This window comes from Medicago truncatula, chromosome 5, assembly GCF_003473485.1.
Source record: "Medicago truncatula cultivar Jemalong A17 chromosome 5, MtrunA17r5.0-ANR, whole genome shotgun sequence".
NCBI lineage: Eukaryota > Viridiplantae > Streptophyta > Magnoliopsida > Fabales > Fabaceae > Medicago > Medicago truncatula.
This window is the reverse complement of record NC_053046.1, coordinates 31,410,324-31,432,430: the sequence shown is the minus strand read 5'-3', so window position 1 is coordinate 31,432,430 and position 22,107 is coordinate 31,410,324. Positions and strand designations below refer to the sequence as shown.

The following is a 22,107-nucleotide window of genomic DNA, read 5'->3' as shown; positions in this document are numbered from 1 at the left end:
ATCCAAAATTTTGTAATATTAAGTTTTAGATGATGTTTACTATTCCCTCCACATCATATAAAATATATATTTTTAACTGTAAAATTTATTAATGATCAAGTTCAGGCACAAGACAAATAGGGACCGTCAAAAAAAAAAACTATATAGCAAAGATGATGAAACTCAATGACCTTATTAATAATGTGTAATATTAATATCTAATACTTTAACCATATTTTCTAAAAAAAAAACATAGTATATAAAAATAAATGGTAGCATATAAGATATTGTTGAATTTGTCTCGATAAATATTTTCTAAATATTAACTCATTTTGGATTGGCTTGATGGTTTTGACTTAGAACCTTGAAATGTACTCTTATCAATGCATGAGGTTCGATTCCCTTTGATTCTAATTTCAATGAGCTAATTTGACTTTTTTTTTTTAAAAATATATATCAAATTTATATAATTTTTTCTAATAAATAACAAAAAAATATTAAATATTTAAATTGTACATTGATGTGTGTCTATTATGTAAGTCATGTGACATGCAGCATGCAAATATTTCTCGATGTAATAGTTATTTTGATATCTGAATGTGTAAGTAGTAGTCACAATAATCCCTTAATGCATTGCAATTTTAAAATAGTCTTTGATTGTGTTCTTTGTTAGTCAAATTAGTCACTGACACTAAAATAACATCTCAATACTTACGATAACTCTTTTTATGTAAAGACTTAAATGACAATAAATAAGTATTTATTGTGATATATTGAGGAACGAAGTGCACAATCAGAGACTGTTTTAAAATTTTGATACATTGAAGAACTATTGTGACACTAGCTACCCATTACATATTCAAGGACAAAAAGACTATTACCCCAATACTCCCTCTATCTCATTTTAATTGTCACTTTAAAAAGTTTTTATATCTTAAAATAATTGTAACTTTAGAATATTCATGCAACATTTATTTTTATTTTCATTAGTATACATTTATTTATTGAATTTTACTCCATTAACTATAATTAATACAAACATTTTAGTAAATCATACTAATTTTACAATTAAAATCAATTTTATTAATATTTTTAAGACAGATGTAACTTTAAAACGATTATTAAAATGAGATGGAATGACGAAAACATATGGAAATGAGATAGAAAAAAAGTAGTGGAAAACAAAGGCATGTGGGCCCGGGGCTGCGCACAATATCTAAAGGCTCTCCGAATAGTGGATACACACGTGTCAATCGTAATCTAGGAAAAGCGATCCAACATTGATATTCCGGGAAACTCACGTCTTTCACGTTTTGGATTTCATGTTTTGGAGAAGTTTCTGTGGTGTCACAGGAAAATATTTGGATGACATAGAGTTGGATGACATTGGTGATATTGGTCAATCATAATGCCACAATGCTTGTGTTTCTCTCTTTTTCATAAACATTGTGACATTGTGATTGGTCAATATCACCAATGTCACCCAACTCTATATCACCCAAATGCTACCCGTCACCTTTTGTCATTTATCACAAGCTCACAGTTGTACTCTACCCCTATCAGAACCTCTTTTATTGGACTGTCATCCTGATCAAGTGAACTGTTGTTTTTTTTAGAGGAATAAATTTATAGCATTTCATTAGTATGTGTTTAATATAATCTGATATGCTAATCAATAACTAAAAATTAGCTGATAATATGGTCGTCTTAGCTAATTAATATGTTTACCTCATTTGTTTGCCTCCGCACACTGATCAAGTGAGCGGTTAGTTCTCCAACTTTATGGTATATGTCCTAACTCCATAAATCATTTACCTCCGCCATCTCACAATAACCAATTCAATTAATCATTTGTATAGATAAATACACAAATTTTTATACAAAAGTTACTTCTTTTATCTCTTTAAACAATGTATAAGGATACTATCTCTTTCTTATAGGAATATATAAGAAAAATAACAGGAATTAAGAAAATTGAAAGTGTTAATAAATTTATTTGTAATTGCTATTGTTTTACAATTTTATATTTTAAAAGATAGGATTAGTGTATGTTTTCAACATAGTATTTAATGTTGATCGAAGAAAAAGATATATAAAATAAATAGAGGTTTGTTGGTAAAGAATTAATTAATGTACTTACAAATATCAAAGGAGTCTTATAAAAAGAGACAAAAAAAATTCCAAAATCGTATTATATTTATATTTAAGGACGGAGATAGTATTTGTTATCATTTCTTTTTGGATCATGCTAACTTGTACCCTTGGGGCACAAGTTAAGGAGCTATAAAAAGAAATAAGCAATAAATTTTATATTTAAATTATAAATGTTTAAACTTTTGTAGTGTTGAATACACAATTTTCTAAAAAAATAATTTTATATTTAGCTTTTAACTTGTGCCTTAAGGGCACAAGTTTGCATTTCTCTTTCTTTTTTATTAAATTATCGTTTATTAGGCAATTCTGGGTTTGGACTTCCCCGATTTCAAAACACGAGTATGGGACGGTTAACGGGTGAAGGTGAGAAAAACACAAGAAGGGGGGGTTAAATTCTGTTGGCTTTTTCTTCTTTTTCTCCTAACTGAAAATACAGATCAGAAGCAGATAGAGTTCTGCTTCTGAAGAGATGTTTAGAACTAATTGCAGCGGATAAAAACAGAGAGAGAGAGAGAGAGAGAGAGAGAGAGAGAGAGAGAGAGAGAGAGAGGGAAGAAAGACACAAGCAATTTATACAGGTTCCTTCCACAAACCGGAAGTCAGTCTTGTCCCCCTTGCATTTCCAAGGAGAGTTCACTATGTAATATCTGATTACAAATGCTCACTACTAAACTTAGTAAGAGACTTCAAATGCTCAAGCACAACTGCAAGAGACTTCCTATGCTCCTGAACACAATCAAGAGACTTCTATTGCTCAAGCACAACTGCAAGAGACTTCTTAATTCAAACAGAATTACAAAGAAAATTGTTTGAAGTTGAACACTTGATATACAATCAGTGGTATTCACAATACAAATCAGATACAGACTCTAAAGACTCTAGAATTTCTAAGATATGAGCTTTGATGAGAAATTCTAAGTGAACTTTGAAGTGTAGAACAATTTCAACAGAGTTTTGGCTTAGCTAATGCTTCGTATTGTTCTTGTGAAACTCTAAGTCTTCACTCCTTTATATAGCGGTGTAAAGAGACGTTGAATTGCCAGCACATTTAAAATAGAGTCGTTTGAAGCTTTTGATAAATCACTAATGATCATTTGCCTGATATGGTTATTGTCCTATGAAGGATCAATTTCAAATGTGTTCCCAATGTGAAGGAACATTGTTGCAGGCAGAGCTGTTTTTCTTGTCTTGTAGCAGAGACAAAAACAGAGTAGTGGAGATAGTGGTTGTACATTTCGTACAAACGTACTATGTCAACGCTCTTTGAAGAATAAGCATCAAATGCCCTTCAATCCTTTCAAAATAGTCGTTGTTATACTTGAAACAACTTTTGAAGCTTTAAGTTGCATCTCCTGATGAACTGCAGCTTCTGGTGATTCACAGCTTCTGATGAACTTGCTTCTAATGACGTCATCACTTCAGGAGCACTTCAAACTTCAGGAGCAGTTTTCTTCAGACGCTTTAAGCTTCCCTTTTTGTTGATGTATTTGCTCTTTATTTGTTCTTCCAATACCATTTTAAGATGTCAAATTTTTGCTTATCCAATTGACACTTGAACAAATACTAGCATATCCAATTGACAATTTTTAATACTTTGTTATCATCAAAACTCTTAAGGATTATTATTGCTAAACACATTTTGTTTCAACAACGGGTATATTGGTACCCATCCCGAACCCATATTCAAACCCGTCCCGAATGCATAAAATTATTTTATGTTGATATGCTATGTTATTTTGTTTGATAATTGCCGTGTTATAAAAACCACCATTTATATTTAAAGGAGCAACTAAATCGATCAGTCTAACAAATGTTAAAGTGAGCATATTGTTGGATAATGCATTACAACATTTCTCTAAGGTTACAAAAAAACTTCGATTTTTTATTAAAAAATAATTAAATGCAGAGATGGGGATGTACCCGAACCCATCGGAGACGAGGATGGGGTTCAATTTTTCATCCCTATTGGATATAGGTAAGATAACAGGTAAGTATATGAGAATCGGATATGGGAACGGGGAATGTAAAACCCGTTCCCACCCCGCCCTATTGTCATGTCTATCGTTTATCATGTATTGGTGTAAGTATTTAAATTGAAAAATACATAATTAATATTGTCTTTAAAAATCAAAAGGGTCACTCATTTTTCGATAATATTTTTCACCACTCATTGTGATAGATGGAGTATTTTTTTACAGATACAGTTGTATACTTATTTCGGTTGTTTATTCTGATATTATTAACTTGAACATTTTTATTCGTGTTTGAATCAGAGATTATGAAATTGCGTGTGTGAGTATTATTGGTGTTTTCTTCTTTTTCTAGTAAGAGTTTTAGTGGTGTTTGTCATTTTGACAAAAAATTATTATTTATACAATTTTTTATATCATAAAAAACTATACGGTATTTTTTTTTATAAAAAAAAGAGGTATTTTATACATTGGTATAGAAAATATATAGTATACAACTTAACAAAAAAATCTTTCAAAACAGAAAACTTCAAAAATAATTCTGATTGAGATTTAAATTTAAATATATCTTCACTTTTTAATAGTGAGTTAACTCTATTTTCGTCAAGGTAAATATAAAATAATTGATGAATTCGAGGATAATTTAAAAAATATATCAATAAAAAAGAACTGAATTTTTATTTTTAAGAGAGACCTTAATTAAACTTAAAATTTGAAATTAACAGATAAATAAAAGAGTTTAATCAAAATAAGTTGTTTTCTTAAAATATCTATAATTAAAAATGGAGGAAATATGTTAATATGTCGATGGAAGAATTCAATGAAAGATAATTTTCATTTATTTAATGATGTATGTGGTTCATATTATGAACCATATACATTATTAAATAAATATATTTAAAAAATGAATTTTGCTTATATTTTAGTAGTAATTATTTAAGAAAAGTCCGACAAGTATTCTTGAAGTTATCGAGTGATGAGAGGGACATTGGTGTTTTCTTTAAGATCTTTGACGTTGATAAGTTTTTTGGCTCATATGTGAGCTTCCCCCATACTCTTGTTGTTTGTCGTTTCTAAAGTTATCACAAATTTCTATTTGATGGCCTCCTATGAATCAGTTCAAAGCACTTCTTTTTATTTTTTTAGGGGTGCTTCTTAACTTATATTCGGTCATTTTTATAAACAAATGAATAATTTATTATCTCATTTAAATACATTAATTATTCAAAAAAAAATTGAAAAAAGATTTTTTTATTGACTAAAGATAACCTCTAGAGCATAGCGGACTCGAAGAAAGGTTGCTAAAGTAAGAGCTCTATACCTTTCCAAAAATATATCTTTTGTTATTATATATCACGTATGAGTATTGTTTATATTAATAAATAGATCTTTTCTTTTTGAACAAGCAAAATTGAATATATTACTACGAACAAATCATTCTACCCAACATAAAAAGTTTCAGAACCGAACACATAATTTAATAATCAGTTACACTGTCAAAATAGATAAAACATAGCTAAAAAAGAAAAGTTACGCGTCAAAATCAAGCAAAGTAAAGGATTAAGCCACCAATTATAATTATCAAAAACAAATGTAGTGTTTTTTTTTGCTTTCGACCACCAAAAAGAGAGGGGTTTAATTTTGTCCAACAATTGTTGTAACGATTCTTCCTCATTATGAAAAAAAATTCTATTATTCATTTCTTTTCAATTCATCCAAACGCACGAGAATCAAATTAACCAAAGAAAAAAAAAGTTTGAAGTGATTTAGAAGATCCGTATGTATGACCTAATTGAAGAAAGTGGTTTGATAATCGAAGCGGATCAAACGAGCAAATGTCAATCCAATGTCGAAGAAGAGACCAAATACTCTAGAAGTAATTAAACCTCCAAAAAAGATGTTCAACATTCCATCTAAACCCCAACCACTCACACAATACTAAGAATCATGTTGAAGGATGCCTCTCCAGATTAAGCTATCCTTAATTGAAATCTGATTGCAGAGAAACTGCCAAAAAAAAGAAGAGAACTACTTTATGCCAAATAATAATAGCTAAATGAGCAGTCGGTTCCACATTCGTTAACAATTGATAATGCCGCTAATTGTATAACTATTGGTAGGCTCTAAATGTCATTTCCTATCTATCCACCATGCCAACCTGGAAAACAATATTTTGAAGCAAAGCACAGCATGCCCCTTCCATCTCTTTTTCTCGCGCGAACAACCTTCTCCGTCAATTAATTTTCTAATAAATCATATAAATGTTTGTATCTGTCACACATAGGGCTACGACCCACCCAAGGATCCGTCCAAAAAAGTATTTATCCCATCGCCAACAACCCTTATGTATCTAGTCGTGAGGATGATTTACTTCATTTCGACATTTGGACGGCTACTACTCTAAGCACATCCCCTTTATATCAATATAAAAAGAAGGCTTAATTGCTCTTTTAGTCCCTTAAGTATTTAATTGGTATCGCTTTGGTCCCTTAACTAAAAAAAAGATTGTTTGAGTTCTTTAAGTTTATTTTTAGTCTCGTTTTGATCCCTTCTGTTAGGTTTCCGTTAGTTTTAATAAAAAAAACGTTAAGTGTGGACACATGTCACCTTGTCATTGGCTCTGAGGTTTTTTTTTTTTTTTTTTTTACAAAAATATATATATATATATATATTTTTTTTAAAATTAATTTTTTTTAATATATATATATATATATATTTTTTTGTAAAAAATTCCCAGAACCAATGACAAGGTGACACGTGTTAACCCTGGGACACGTGTCACGTTGTCATTGGCTTTGGGATTTTTTTTAAAAAAATATATATATTTTAAAAAAAATAATTAATTTTTTTTTTGTAAAAAAAAAACTCAGAGCCAATGACAAGGTGACACGTGTCCAGGAGTTAACTTTTTTTTAAAACCCAAACGGAAACCTAACAGAAGGGACCAAAACGAGACTAAAAAAAAACTTAAAGTACTCAAACAATCTTTTTTTTTTAAGGGACCAAAGCGATACCAATTAAATAATTAAGGGACAAAAGAACAATTAAACCTAAAAAAAAATTGTAACCAGAACAAATATCAACCATCGGAATAAGTAGATATTTTTTTAGGTACAATAATGTATAACAATTTCAAACTACGGGAATTATTTGTGAACACAAATCACAACAACCACACCGTATAACAAAACGGTTTCTATATCTTTTTTAATTTTTTATTAACATTTTCACCCACCTCGATAACAGAACGCACAACTAGAACGTACAATTCCCTTTTTGTGTTTGCTAGGTGAACAAATCTTATTTAGTCACAACTTCAAATAAAAAATATTTGAACACACAAATTGAAAAAGAAATAGATTAGTCACATCATTTCTCACTTTTATCTTTTAATTTTTCTTATCTATGTGTGTGTTTAAGTATTTTTTATTTGTGTTTTGTCCAAAAATCGTGTTCAAATAGCAAACCTCTGCAAACAAATATATTAGAGCACAATAACGTATAAAGAAATATACAGAGAAAATACATGTTAACTAGGTATTATACCAGAGAAAACTACACATTCTTTTATCATCATAAAACTTACAACACGATGATCAGCACAACAAAAAATGTGAGATTAATAAGCTGAACAATGCTACCAACTACCATATGTTATATCTAAAAGCTACATTTTACAAGTAATTACAATAATACTAAATAGTAAGCCAAAATTTACTTCAAGTTAATGCTAGCAGGAAGGCATACTCCAAGATCAGGTTCTTCGACAAAAATAGATTCACAGTTAACTAGTTTCACAACATATTTAGTTACAGGGTGGTATTTCTGCTGAGCTTCAAAGAAGCCTTTGCCAAGTACACTTTCAACCCAATTATCCACTGCATCTTTCTTGTCTGCTAACCAAGCAGCGGCAAGTATCTGTGCCATTACCTCATAATTGACTTCCAACTGAAACTCTGAACCAAATGCCTTTTCAAATTGTATGCTAATGCTTTTTAGTAATTGTTCAGCAAGTGCATCAAAATCGAATGGCTTGAAAACCACTTTTTCGTCCATTTTATCGCAGAAATCACTAAACCAGGAATCTGAGTTTTCCACTACAAAATCGCGTTCATGGTCATTGTTGTCCTCGTCCATACCTTCTTCACCCTCGTCTAGAGGCATATTTAAATCCAGACAGGACATCGATGTCTCGCAAACCTGTTTTTGCATCTTGCTTGCTGCTCCCTCTTTGAAGTCACTAGTATCAGCTCGTTTTCTTTTATTCATAAATGATGGTTTGGAAAACCCTTTCCTCCGCACAATCTTGACATTTGTACTAAAGCTTCTTTTGGCATCCTCAGATGTATCTCCGAGTAGTAATTGCATTTGACATCTTTTGGCTTCAAGTATTGTTTCTTCAGAAAATAAGTTGCCTTCCACCAAAGCAGAAGAGCCGTTGCCTTTACAGACAGTCGAGGATAAAAGAAAGATTGCATTGTTGATGCTTATTTCCCTTCCACGCGAGTCTGGAAATTTACCTCTTCTTATTGCCTGCAACAAACTACTCTGCACCAGAAAATCAGCTTTATCTACATTTTCTAGAAAGACAACGGAATGAGGATTTTTACTCAACTCCCCAGCAATATAATCCACAACTGTTTTCCTTATAAACAAGTCATAACATAATGACTTTTGGCATTCGAAAATCGAGTTCGGTGGGTAAAGCCCGTCTTGGAAGCCGAGATCCAAAGAGATGATGCTTTCTGTATTTCCAAATATAGTCTCTGCAAGTGCCGAAGCAATTTTCTTTTTTCCAATTCTATCTGGTCCTAGGAAAGCAAACCATATGTCTGCTCTACCATGCAAGTCTCTGCTCTTCCCTTCACCGGATTTATGAAGGGACAGAGTTCGGTTGATATCACATATCGCCTGATTCTGCCAGCCAACCTTTTCAAAGAGAAGTTTATTAAGAGACTTGAAATCTACTGAATCAAATTTTGTTGCCATGTTTGAAGCCGGGAAGGAGGATCTAGCAATCTTATGTGATGTATTTCCATTGACAGCAACAGAATCAGCTGAAGTAGACTCTGGAAAGTGCTCAAAATGCTTTATTTTATCTTGAAATTCTGAAGTATCTGGCTTGTGAGCAATTGGTGTTGATGTATATAACGTTCCCAATCCTAAATCTGTGGTCACAGGAATAAGGGATGAAGATGATTTGTTTTCCAGTACACTCATATTGGCCATACGTGAAGGGGCGAGCCAAGGAGTCGTCATGTCATTTTGTTGAGTCTCTGTAACTTTCGGCACACGATCAGTTCCAACATTGACACTAACTCTACCAGTATGTACTGGAGTGGGTGATAAATGTTTTGATGGAAAAGTACCATGCAACTCTTTAGGCATGTAGGAAAATGGACTAGAACGTTGGAGTTCATTAAGTGATGAATCTTTACTGCTGCCTTCGTTAAAACCTGAACCAAACCGTAAAACTTCAAGTGATGGGACATGAGACCTTGCTTGATGAAGACGTTGACAAATATCATTCCATTTCTTTTGAAATCCCAATATCTTATCATTCAAGCTTGTATTTTCTTCATTTACCTGCAGATGTTAAGAGTTATAAACTCAAGAAACAAAATCTTACGGTTCTTCGTGAGAAAAATAGAACTCCAAATCATTTTATAGGTTAACATTCTAGAATAACTTGCAGATGTTTTAAGAGTTATAAAGAAAATATATGATTTTCTTGTGTCCCAATACTGATAGCAAAAAAGTCATTTCAGCAACTGCAGATTTATATGGTATAACCAAAACTAATATAGGTCACTATAAACCCACTTGGGTTGGCTTGGTGGTATTGGCTTGTGACCTGGGAGTGTGCTCCTCCTTGAGGTCTCAGGTTCGATTCCCCCGGTGCTAATTTAGGTGGGCTAATTTAGCTTCTTCAAAAAAAATATAGGTCACTATACTAGTGGATGTTGAATAGATATCCATGCCCATTATTTGATATAACATGTTTGATATAAATCTAAATTTGATCATCGTAAGCCCATAGGCTCAGCAAAAGAATATTCACAGGGAGAAAATAAAAGAGAAACATTATTCTTTTATTTGGTTTTTACAAACGAATCATCAAATTTCCATCTTTTTTATTGATTGGAAAGGTTTTTGTTACCTTATTTGGCTTCTTTAAAGTGAATGAGTCACTTAGGAGGGTTAAATAAGCTAGCTATTGATTCTAAAATCAATAATTGGCATATAAACTTCATAGTTTGTCAAACACTTGCATGCATATGATCACAAACTCAACCATTGATTTCCAAATAAATGCCTATAAATATAATTACTTACTTCACACTCTAAAGTGACTTCTCACTTTAGGGCAGCCAAATTACTTTAACCAGTATAGGAAATCTAGCATTATTTATACCCTTAAATTATTTAAGTAGATTAGTACAATAATTGCCCCCACCATGTTGCACACATTATGTGTATGCATGTGAATGCCAAGTATGCACAAGACAAGAATATCTAAGATTTGGCGATCATAACAAACCTTTGCCACATCAAGTCCTCCATGTGTATCCACATCAACAACCTTTTTAAACCAAGGCAAGCTTGTTGTGTAATTTGATGCCAGAGTAGCAGGATCTACCTTAAAAGCATCAGCAACTTCTTGTTCATACTTTTCATTGCATTTGTCACAGCGAGTAAATGATGCATTTGCAGAGCTAATGGGACTTTTGCTTTCAGGAGGTGTAGAAAAGAATCCACCAAATGGAACAAAGGACCCCATCAAACTGTAAGTTTATCATGAGCATGGAACTGTGAGATACAATCGGTACAATAGTCAGAAGCTAAAGTGCACACAGTAAGAGAGACCTGTAACTTAAAAGCACCGTATACGAAAATCAAGTATATCGTAGCCAATATGTATGTATATAACAACAGACTAATGAATTTTTTGGGCTCACAATAAGAGTTTGAAAAAAGAAAACTTTCTAGCAATCCATGCTTAAAATCACAACTTTGACAATGCCAACAAGTAGTACCTTAAATTACAAGGACTAACTTTCATTTTACTATTGAAAAAAGAAAAAAGTAAAAACATAATAGAGGTTTGAATTGAGTAAGGGAGATTAAAGTATAATAACTTGTTCATAAAAATTCCACTTCTACCAAACAACCCTTCCAAAAAAGCAAGAGGGAAAGATTAATAAGGAAGACAGAAGTCAGAAGAGAGTAACCAAAAATAGCAAAAACCCATAACCTTTGGCACAAATTAACAAACACAACCAAGTCACAATCATATTCATTAATTTTTCTATGATCTCACTTACCATTCTAAATATGCATTGCCTTAAATACATGATGATTCTGATATGTTTTCATAAATGTATATTGATATATGTGTGCGTATATGAACCTATAAGAGGCCTGCATAGTACCTATGTGTACACTTCAACCAAAATCATGACAAGTACAAACCACAACCAATAGACATCTATACTCTTCAATTCAATGTGGCTGGTGTCTAACATGTGTACATGGTCACATGTGATTACATTTAATCACTTTCAACTTTTTAAATTATTATCAGTATCTACGTGTCAAGTGTTGTGTCTGGTGTCCGGACAGGTCCGCGCCTGTGCTTCATAGATAGAACTAACCTGGATTTAGAGTAGAGTCCTTCCATTGAAGGAGTAGCAGATGTCACAGTAACCAAATGCAAATCCCAATCCTTCTCCACACCCGGAAACAACCTCAAAAACTTCGAATAAGCCTCCGACGTTTCAGCCACACCCATCAACCAAACCTTCTCACCATAAACCTCCAACAATCTCCCCAACTCCGACACAACAAACTTAATACATCCACCATCCACATCATCCCCAACCAAAACCTCAATCTCTCCAAACCCAACAACAACACCAGCACCCAAACATTTCTCCACCTCACACCCCACTTCCTTAAACCTCAAACCCATCTTCTCCTCACTCCCACCATCCTTAACAAACTCGACAATCTCCTTTTCAACACACACAACACTCAAACCAGACATCCCAGGTGGAAACAAACCACCACCTAAACCCTTTTGTAACAACTCAACAAAATTTCTAAAAGCATCTTTTGCATAAACACCCATCAACAAAGGATTCATCTTTTTACCTTTCATTGCTATAACCTCAGCTATTCTTCTTGAATTCTCATCAACCCCTAAAGGAAAAGGAGTTAACCCGGTTCGACCCGGTTCAAGATTACAAAGAAAAACCGGCGGAGAGGATAAAAACCGGGATGATGATTGAACCGGTGGTTGAAGTAAAGCAAGTTTAACATCACAACTACGAAAACCAGCTTCAGAGAAAACACGGTTCACTATAGGATCATCAAGAATGGATAGAACGAAGTGTTTCAGTTCAACTTTCAACAAAGACGGCGTCGTTCCGTTATGGTTGTAGAAATGAAAACTCTCCGGCGACCGGCGTTGATTCGCCTGAGACCTTTTGATCGCCGCCATGAGAGAATTCGAAACCGGCGGCTCTTCTACCGGAGATGGTTTTGACGACGGGAGGCGGTCGAGGGATACGCCGACGGAGAGCTCAAGTGCTCGGAGGTGAAGACGGTGCGAGAATGACGGGAATCTAACGGCGGTTCGAGCTCGGCAGATGGCGTCGCGGAGGGATGAAGATGGGAGGGAGAGTAAGGCGGAGATGGTGTGAAGGGAGGTTGTTTGTGCATGGCTGCGACGGCGTGCGACGGCTACTGCGTCGTCGAGGGCACGCGCCGCTTCGTCGGTTAGGAATTGACGAGCGGAGCTTACCGGCGTCGGCATCGCCGGCAACCATATATAAAAAATAAAATAACACAATAGCAATAATAGTAATATTATATTTTATTATGACATATCATACTATACTATAGTATTGAATTGAATATTGATATATGTATATGTGTATGTAAGGTACCAGGTTTTGGGGTTTGGATTTTAGTGAAGAGATGATGATGATGATTGAAGAAATAAATTAGTATGAGGGTTTATTTAGTTTGGGTTTTACTTTACTTGTTCATAGTGTGGAAATATAATTGGAGTGATTATTTATCAGGTTATGACAACAAGAGGAGAAGAGGGAGAAAAGACTCCCAAGAGTGACTCTATTTTTGGTTGGTCTTAGTGGTGATCCTCTCTTTGTCATTGACTGTACGCATTTATTTAGTCAGATGATCGGTGATAGTTTGATTGAGATCGGACAATTTAAATTTTAAATTTGATAATTTTAATTTGAATAAAAGTTAAAGTTAACTTATTTTATCGATTGTTTGATTGAGATCAGATGTTTTAGAGATGTTCTACTAGTTGGTGAGGATGAGTAGTTAGTGACAGTTGGAAATCCAATTTGGTTTTGGATGCATTTTTTCTTCTTTTTTATGATGATGGTGGTGATGTGGCAGATTAGATTATGATGTGTTTTTTGACATTTGTATTGTATTTGTTTGTGTGTGTTTTATTTCTGGGGTTGATATTATGGTGGGATAGATTAGTTTGAGTGGTGTGGGACCATTAACTTTGGCTATTCATAATCAAACAGATGGTGGGTATAGATTCTTTCAATGTGGAAGGGAAATAAGTGAGTTCCCTGTTATGTTTCCTATTCCATTGCCTTTCTTTAGTACCTTTGTGACTACTACACATAGCTTTTATGTACATCCTTTTGCAGGTATATTTTGTAGAATATATTGTGCATCATTCTTGAGTGTGATAATGAAGTATGGGTGACAAGTTTACCTTGGAACGATGATGTCTCTGCACTCTAATTTTTTTTCTTATATAAAGGTTTTACATAACTTTTTATCCTATTCCCCTTTGCATTACTCATATTATGAATATGAATTACAACCCATAAATTTTAGGCATGAGTAACTCATTTAGTTGAGTTAAGAGATTAAAAAAGATAAAAAGTAAATATCTGGCTTTAATCGCCTTCACTCGCAACCCATCCATTTATACCATCGTTCGCTTTCTCGTGAAATATGTTCTGACTATCTTTTTGTGCTTTCCCTCGTTGTGCTATGACGATGAGATCAATTCCTACACGCCTCATTCAAGCGTTCCTACGACGGATCGTCCACCACGTCCTTTGTATCTAGCTGTTATGGCTATTATCTCAAGTGAAAAAGTCGTATAAACGGTCCCCTTGAAAGCCACCATGGTCTACTCTATTATCTTCACTGGGTTTGAGATTCAAAGTCTTTGTGGTTGTTTTATTTGTTGGGAAATGTTAACTAGTGCCCCCGGAGCACTCTTTAAACACTTTAAGTGGTAAGTTTTTAATGAAAAGTTGTGTATTGAATGCATTGGAAATTGTAATTGTTGACTTTTTAAAAAAATAGTTACTAAATTTGGGATGCTTAAAGAGTGCCCCGAGGGCACTTGTTAACAATACCCTTATTTATTTCATTGTTCTGCTTAATTTGCTTCAAGTTTGCACCTTATATGTTTGCTAAAATGCTTGAGAATGACTCGCTTCAAAGGTACTCTATTTCGAGTAGGGGGTTTATAACGTCTATCACTAAATTCAAGGTCCTTTCAATTACACAAATGTATTGTCAATATGTGGTAGAATTGGTCATATAAAAGATCACAAATAATCGATTTGTGCAAACACCTGCAAATATCTTTTTCTGAAGTTGGATTACGTGAATCTCGATTTATTATTGACTTATGGTCATAGGAGTAAGAATTTAGCTTGGTTGTTAAGATTTGAAGTTTGTTTTGCTATTGCATTAATGCCTTTTGAAAGTTTATAATGTACCCTTAGCATCTATCTAACTATCTTAATAATTCCTAATATATGGATGAGAAATGTCCCAACGTATGATCCTTTTGATTGTATTGTTACTATTTTAGTATTTCAATGAATGAAGCTTATTTCTTGTCAACAATAATAATAATTAATGTTACACTTTTACAAATAAATGAGAGTATATGTATTCACCAAAAATAGGAGAGTTTTTCCTTAAAAAAAACACGAGGTTTTTGGTATTTTATTTATTTATTTATTTTTGGTAAGTAGTCAAGTAGTTAGATTCTCTATTTTATAAGGTGAACAAGTGGGAAATCCAAGGTTCATATATAAACCATGCATTTAAAATGTAATATTTCTAACAATTGAATTAAGATCACGGAGATTTACATATTTTCTTTAAAAGTAGAAGAAAATACTATATTTAAATAGTTTTGCTCAAATTTAAGTAATTTTTATAAGAGATATGATAATATCTTCATTAGTGTGAACCGTATATTTTGTAAATAAAGAGAGAGAAAAAAACTTAATATATTCAATCTTTATTATCAAATTAAATACATTGATTTTAGTTGATTGATCCATGTTAGTGGAGATGATAGAATTGATCTTCAAGGTTAATGGATCCAAGTCAAACATAAACTGTATCCTAAAAATGAAAAGTAATTTACATTGATTTTCTTTGATCAAATATTTGTTAGTGCTTGTCTTGTCTTTCTGTCTCGGTGGTTGAGCTTAAACAGACCTATGCCGTGCCCACTTAATCAAAATAAGTTAAAAGATATCACTTTCTCGCTTTTGAGTCTACAAGGACCTTTTTACCCGAAACTCACCCTTTTGTCTTTTGCTATTATTTGTTCACTAAAAAGCCATTTCAGTCAACTTTAATAATAGAAATGATATTTGTACAATCATTTTTGTATAATTTTTGTACAATTTTCTCTCTCATATTCACATTATATTTTTATTCTCTCTCTTACTTTTTCTTTCTCTTTTGTTTTTGACCATTGAAAAAAGAACAACAAGATTGTCCCAAAAATTATTTTAAAATAGTTGTTCAAATATCATTACTCTTAATAATAATAATATAAGACGTGATACTAAAAAAACATGGATATTACCGGGGATGTGTAATTTGGTTGAGCTAAGAAATTAAGAGGTTGGATAAAAAGTTAATTAAAGGTTCAAAGATTTGAATCCTACTAATCGAGAAAATACTAACATTTGTATTTAAAAGGCCTGAAATTTTAGAAACTTAAAGGATCTGTCTGAAACAAACATGAAATTTAAAGGATCCGGGGATATATTTGATCTATTTAAAAAAAATGGATATGATATAAAAAAAAAAGACTTGCTAAGATTCATGAAAGAAAAGTTCAAACTCATTGTTTAAAGAATAAAGGTGATTCAACGATCGAAGAACCAATTAAGGCTTGTGACAAATGGTTTACTCAAGTTGAGGGGATTGACTCCAAAGAGATTCTCTTATATGTCGTAAATCATTGTTTCATACGGGTACTTACGGCAATTATTAATCTACAATTTTGAGTTGGAACAAATGGATACGTAAACGGTTTTCTTACATGGAGACCTTGAAGAGACAATTTACATAGAGCAACCAAAAGGTTTTGTAGAGGATAAATCTACGGTGGGTCTTTTGAAGAAATATTTGTATGAGTTGAAACAAATTTCAAAGTACTGGTATCGTTGGTTTAGTGAGTTTTGTTCGAAAACCGATTTTTTGAGAAGCATGTATGCCAATTTTGTTTACATAATGAAGAGGGATGAGAAATCATTCTTTAGTGACTTCTATATGTGGAGGATATCTTTGATATATTCCGTACTAATACACGAGAAATTCTTGCGTAGGAACGAACCGAACATACCATATCTTCGTAATTGTACTAATTATTTATATTTACATGTGTTTATATCTTTCATAATACAAACACAAACAAATTCACTACTAGTGATTAGAAAATCGAAATTGGATTAAAAGCCTAACATGCTTATAAGGTTCACCTTTGCGGTTACACAAACGAACACAACGAATTCCTTCTCTTAACTCTGATACAGGTAAACATGTTTGTCCAGCAAAATCATGTTGTCCAGAAAAGTCACGTTCAATAACTTTAATGTGTAATAGTGCCAATTCTGGATAAGTTAATGGAAAGTTTAACTCCTCATTCCAAACTGGGACCCACTCATCTTCCTTGGTCCTGGTTACTTTGGTGTCTGTATCAACTGGAACACCATGGATACCAACCTGCACAATATTGACACGTTATATTTGAGGAATTTTATTTGAGCATCTAAAAATTGACAACTATTTAACATCATCTCAAAATGTATTATTTATAGCTGTTGATTTGATTTAGAGAAAGATAGAAAACTAATAAAAAAACAAAATTGTATTTACGATGTAAGTAAATACGGTTTTGGACAACAAAATTGTTAATAACATTTCTCTTACAATTTTCATGTTTGTGGGGTTTGTTCATACTGACTTCACAATTAATTTTTTGTGCATATTTTAGCACAATGATCCTAAAATTAGTTGACATGAAAATATAGCAGATTGATTCATAATACTATTTTTAACGGAAACACATAGGACTACTGTTACATTACATCTATTATAAGAATGTGAAATACTAACAAATGCTTTAAATATGTCATAAAGAGATTGCGAAAGTAAGCTGAAAACATGTTTTAAACATGTCATAAGATGTTTTCACAAATTCAACTGTACGGTATTAGTTTCACAAATACCTAAGTTATAGATGGTCTTAAATAAGTCAATTTAAACAAGTCCTTAAGTCATTTCAATCACAGTATAATTACCTGTACACGAAAATCAGGTGGAGAATAAAAATCGAAGTGTGTTTGGCCGAATTCAGATTGCCAACCTTCACCCATGTATACGTGAACCTGTTTTTTATTTTTTATATATTAGAAGATAAATTTTGTAGTATCAATTCCAAATATGAATTATAAGTATCTACATTCCCTTTACCTGAAGAGTTTTCTTTGGTCGGTATACTCTAGGATCATACATCTTATTATTGTTCAATAAGATATCAGGTTTCTTAACATACCCACATCCACCATTGGCTTTGAACATTCCTTCCATATATTGAAGATAATGCCCATGTCCCTTTAAGTAAAACAAAGTTAATAATTAATATTCCCAATAAATAAATAAGAAAAGGAAAATGTTAAGTAGTGTCTTAGTGACCCTAGTTAACATGATTCGAAAAAAAATCCTCAAACTTTTTTGATTTCTATTCCCAAATTTATAAATAAATAATGGAAAGCAGACACCAAATTGCATAACATACCAACAATTGTATAAAATGAAGGATGCATGAGTGTGAAATTCCGCCATATGTTATTATGAAAATACTTTTCTTAGGAGTTTTAAAAAAAAATACTTTTCTTAGGATGCAAGTTGTTATAATAGGATGCTTTGATGTTGTTTTTGACCATGTTACATTCATAGTTTTATGTTATTATTTGGAAGATTAGTCATTTTAGTCCTTGAATAGAAAATAAGTTGTAATTTTAGGTCCTGAATGTAGATAAATTGCAAAATAGTCCATGAATGCAGACTCTGTTAATCACTTTAGTCCCTGAATGCAGACTCCATTAGTCAATATAGTCCCTGAATGTAGACTCTGTTTGTCACTTTAGTCCCTGAAATTGAATAAAGTCTACATTCAAGGATTGTTTTGCAATTTCTCTGCATTTAGGGATTAAAGTGACTACTCTTTTCTCACTTAGGGACTAAAGTGACTAATTCCCCGTTATTATTTAGTTTTATCCTAATTAGCTTCTTATATTTAATTATAAGTTGACACTTCTGAAAGTTATTAAGAGACAAAATGAAATATATTTATAAGAGTAGCATAGTGCTTTTTAAGAGTCAATTCATATTTTTCCCTTCTCTTCTCTCAATTGTCAAATAAATGGAAAGTGAAGTCTAACCTGCATATTAAATGCTACCATTTGAGCTCCATGCATCCATCCATTCATAGGATCATAATTGGAGGAAGTTACACGTGAACCCTTTGGATATATTCTAAGCAAATTCCTTTGGGTGAATCTAAAGCATAGAATGGAATAATATTCATTGTTGTAACAATTAACAATAGGGTAAAAAAATAGAGCATATGAACTTAATTGGTATTTTGTGTTAGAGTTTTGTGAATGAAAAAATATAGGTGTTGAGAGAGTTTCACACTCTTACGAGTCGATTAACTAAATTAAAATTATTGAGGTTCAACAATACGATCAACCAAAAATACATTTAAAATCACCTGACAATTTCAGATCCTTGAGTTTTGACGATATCTTCAAGAACTTGCTCACTCAAGCTAAGACGCCTAACTTGATCATGTTCCGTCAACCAGTGTTCCACATTACCTTTTGGTTTCCCAGCATGAATAGAAATCAAATTCCTATATCCAAGAGACTCATCCTCCTCATTCTCATCATCCAACTCATCCTAATTAATTGCAAAAAATGCTTATTAAGCTATTTAGAAAAAAAATAGAAATTTTCATTTGTTTATTACATATCTTAAAAAAATACAAATGAGAATCTCAAAAGAAATCGAAAAACTGCTTCAAACTCTCTTAAAATGAATCTCTAAATTATTGAATATCAATTTTTTTCATAGTTCGTAGCGAACAGGTTCATAAGCTAAATGAATTCAAATTTTCACCTCTTCATTGACTCTAGATCCATCATCTTTGTCCTCAAGCAACTCATCAACTTCTTCTTCTTGTACCTTTTGGCTTTGACTTTCAAGAGACTCCGGTGGTTTCGTCGAAATCAGAATTTTCCCCTTCAACGCTTCTGGTGAAGGGAATTTCTTCATTTGATGTGCATAGTTTGGACGAAACAACATACCTCTAAATATATCATCCACCATCTGCATTATAAATATTAAATTGTTACTTTAATTTAAGACTATATGATATATAGTGGCATAAATAATGCAAAAAATTTACAAACTTTGGCGACTTTGCGTTGAAGAGGTGGAGTTATATGGTCTTCAAAAGTTATTATAACTGGATACTTTGATGCATCAAATGCATTGTCCCTAATGGCATTCAAACAATCTCTAAGTTTCACCGAAGAAGTCAGAGTCCTACAGCTCAAAAATAAGTCAATTAGTTTAAGTTATATATAAAGCTGAAAGTTGGAATGCACAAGAAATCAACAATGTGCTATAATATTGAACTTAAACTAATATGCTATTGAAAACCTATGAAGTATGGACATGGATACCGGACACGACATAGACACGCCGACACAACTAAATTTTTTAAACAATCGCATAATTCTGTGTAATTATATGTGTCGGTGTCGGATACGACACGTGTCTGACACGGGGACACGCCTTATCCAAGGAGTGTTCGTGCTTCGTAGTTGAAAACTAAACTTATACCCTCCATGACGAACTTCCACATCATCTTCTCTAGAATTTGGCCACAAATCCAACTCAATTACTCTAACTCCTTTTTTCAAAGCTTTTATTATTGGTGCAGTACTGCTTTCACTACTCAATTGATTTCCAGTTAAGTAGGAGTTGTGCCCTGTGTACAAAAAATAATGAGCCAATGGAGCATTCATATCTTGATGCACCTGAAATAAAAAACAGACAATTTATTTAAAAATTCAAATATATAATTGTAATTGTTAAGGATTTAGTGGAACCAAAAGATATATGCATGTTTTTGGCTCTTTTTGGTAAAAAGTCATGTATATTTTTGATAAACGCTAGTTGATAACGGATGAATTTATAACTGTCATGTTAATTATAGTAGATAAACTCCTCTCAAAAAAAAAAAATATAGTAGATAAACTAGCCGATTAAATTTGTAGTATTTGATAAAGTTAGCAGTTGAACTAACATAAATACAAAATGATATAAAAAAAATGATAATAAACTATGAAGCACGGACATTCCTCGGATTAGGTGTGTCCTGGTGTCTGACACGTGTCGTGTCCGACACTGACTCGATACCGACATCTATAATTACATTGAATTATGTGATTTTCTCAAATTATTAACGGTTTCGTCGTGTCAGTGTCCGGTGTCCGTGCTTCATAGATAATAAGGATAAACTGGAAGAAAATTTACCTGATCACCTATGGGGCCATTTAGGTCACCAAAAAGATAACGAAAGAAGGCATCAAAATGAAGACCTCTCCTTTGAAATATATTGAGATGTCTTAAACTATGGAAAACATCTTGAGCATGTTTTTGGGTAGCATCACCACCCTTTTCTCCTTGAAAATGAACTAAAAAGTAGTACAATTCATCCATGGTCATGGTACCATTTTGTGCATACCTATAAAAAATATTGTTGATTTCTTCTGGTGGTTCAGCCACCTTGAGCTTAAACATTCTGTTGAAACAAAAACAAACTTTGAAGTGTTGTTTAATCGATTTGTTCCTAGAGGTTTTACTAAAACCAAATTTTGTCGCCATTGTTTTGTGTTTGATTAATGATGTCTCTTGAGGGGGAGACAGCACTTGGAGAGAATAAAAATTGTTGTGTTTTAAGATTATCAGGAGTGGCTTGTATTATGTTCTTTATATATATATATTTTTTCGCAGCAATTTTTTTTAAACAACTAGATTTCTGCTTAAGACGAACAAAGACCGGTAAATTAAAGAATACAAACTAAAGACGCCGTATATAGGCGGAACACCCGAAAATAAACACCCTAAAAAACATCCATGATGACAACACCCACCAAAATACACGTCACCACCTAAAACAGACTCCTTCACGAAAACAAGCACTTTATATTGGTTTTATATTGTGTTACAAAACAAACACTATTGGATTAGTGAGTTCATATTTTGGTGGATGAACCGAATGGATAAACTCTGATATCAATATTCGATTTTTATATTATGTCTAACTCATCCTTATAAAATCGCCTTGTTAGATGAGTAGTGTCACTCTTTATAAACTATTTTAGACTTTATCGCTCTTCAATATGAAACTTGTGTTTTTCCCGATAGCTTCTAACTAAAGCGAGAATTTATACTATAACCATGTTTCTAAGGAAGGTGAATAAAAAGCTGAAAGTAATTTGTTTTTGTTAACTATATTATCTATGTAAAGAAGAAAGAGATTGCTTGAGTTTGTGTGTTGGTACTCTTTTTGATGTTACAGTTCAATGAGGAATAACTC

General features: G+C 32.6%; 2 protein-coding genes across 2 annotated transcripts; both read right to left on the bottom strand.

Moving 5' to 3' along the window:
• Positions 1-7,615: 7,615 nt before the first annotated feature.
• Positions 7,616-13,239, bottom strand: LOC11407081 (protein SMAX1-LIKE 6). The gene is made up of 3 exons (XM_003615639.4): positions 11,759-13,239; positions 10,645-10,888; positions 7,616-9,689 (listed from the first exon to the last, which is right to left on the bottom strand). Exons 1-3 carry the CDS (start codon positions 12,919-12,921, stop codon positions 7,818-7,820), a joined length of 3,279 nt encoding a protein of 1,092 aa, XP_003615687.1. The 5' UTR covers positions 12,922-13,239; the 3' UTR covers positions 7,616-7,817.
• Positions 13,240-16,736: 3,497 nt separating this feature from the next.
• Positions 16,737-21,497, bottom strand: LOC11405510 (phosphoinositide phospholipase C 1). The gene is made up of 9 exons (XM_003615638.4): positions 21,042-21,497; positions 20,346-20,542; positions 19,910-20,045; positions 19,617-19,826; positions 19,210-19,397; positions 18,878-18,995; positions 17,907-18,047; positions 17,735-17,821; positions 16,737-17,156 (listed from the first exon to the last, which is right to left on the bottom strand). Exons 1-9 carry the CDS (start codon positions 21,390-21,392, stop codon positions 16,857-16,859), a joined length of 1,728 nt encoding a protein of 575 aa, XP_003615686.1. The 5' UTR covers positions 21,393-21,497; the 3' UTR covers positions 16,737-16,856.
• Positions 21,498-22,107: the final 610 nt, after the last annotated feature.

What these genes read in the sequence shown, in the direction of transcription:
- LOC11407081 (XM_003615639.4), bottom strand. Translation starts at nt 12,921, where the DNA reads ATGCCGACGCCGGTAAGCTCCGCTCGTCAATTCCTAACCGACGAAGCG. An exon ending in GGACTCTACTCTAAATCCAG is followed by an intron (nt 10,889 to 11,758) that starts GTTAGTTCTATC and finishes ATAAACTTACAG; the next exon opens with TTTGATGGGGTCCTTTGTTC. An exon ending in GAGGACTTGATGTGGCAAAG is followed by an intron (nt 9,690 to 10,644) that starts GTTTGTTATGAT and finishes TAACATCTGCAG; the next exon opens with GTAAATGAAGAAAATACAAG.
- LOC11405510 (XM_003615638.4), bottom strand. Translation starts at nt 21,392, where the DNA reads ATGGCGACAAAATTTGGTTTTAGTAAAACCTCTAGGAACAAATCGATT. An exon ending in GATCTAGAGTCAATGAAGAG is followed by an intron (nt 19,398 to 19,616) that starts GTGAAAATTTGA and finishes GCAATTAATTAG; the next exon opens with GATGAGTTGGATGATGAGAA. An exon ending in CAAGGATCTGAAATTGTCAG is followed by an intron (nt 18,996 to 19,209) that starts GTGATTTTAAAT and finishes TCTATGCTTTAG; the next exon opens with ATTCACCCAAAGGAATTTGC.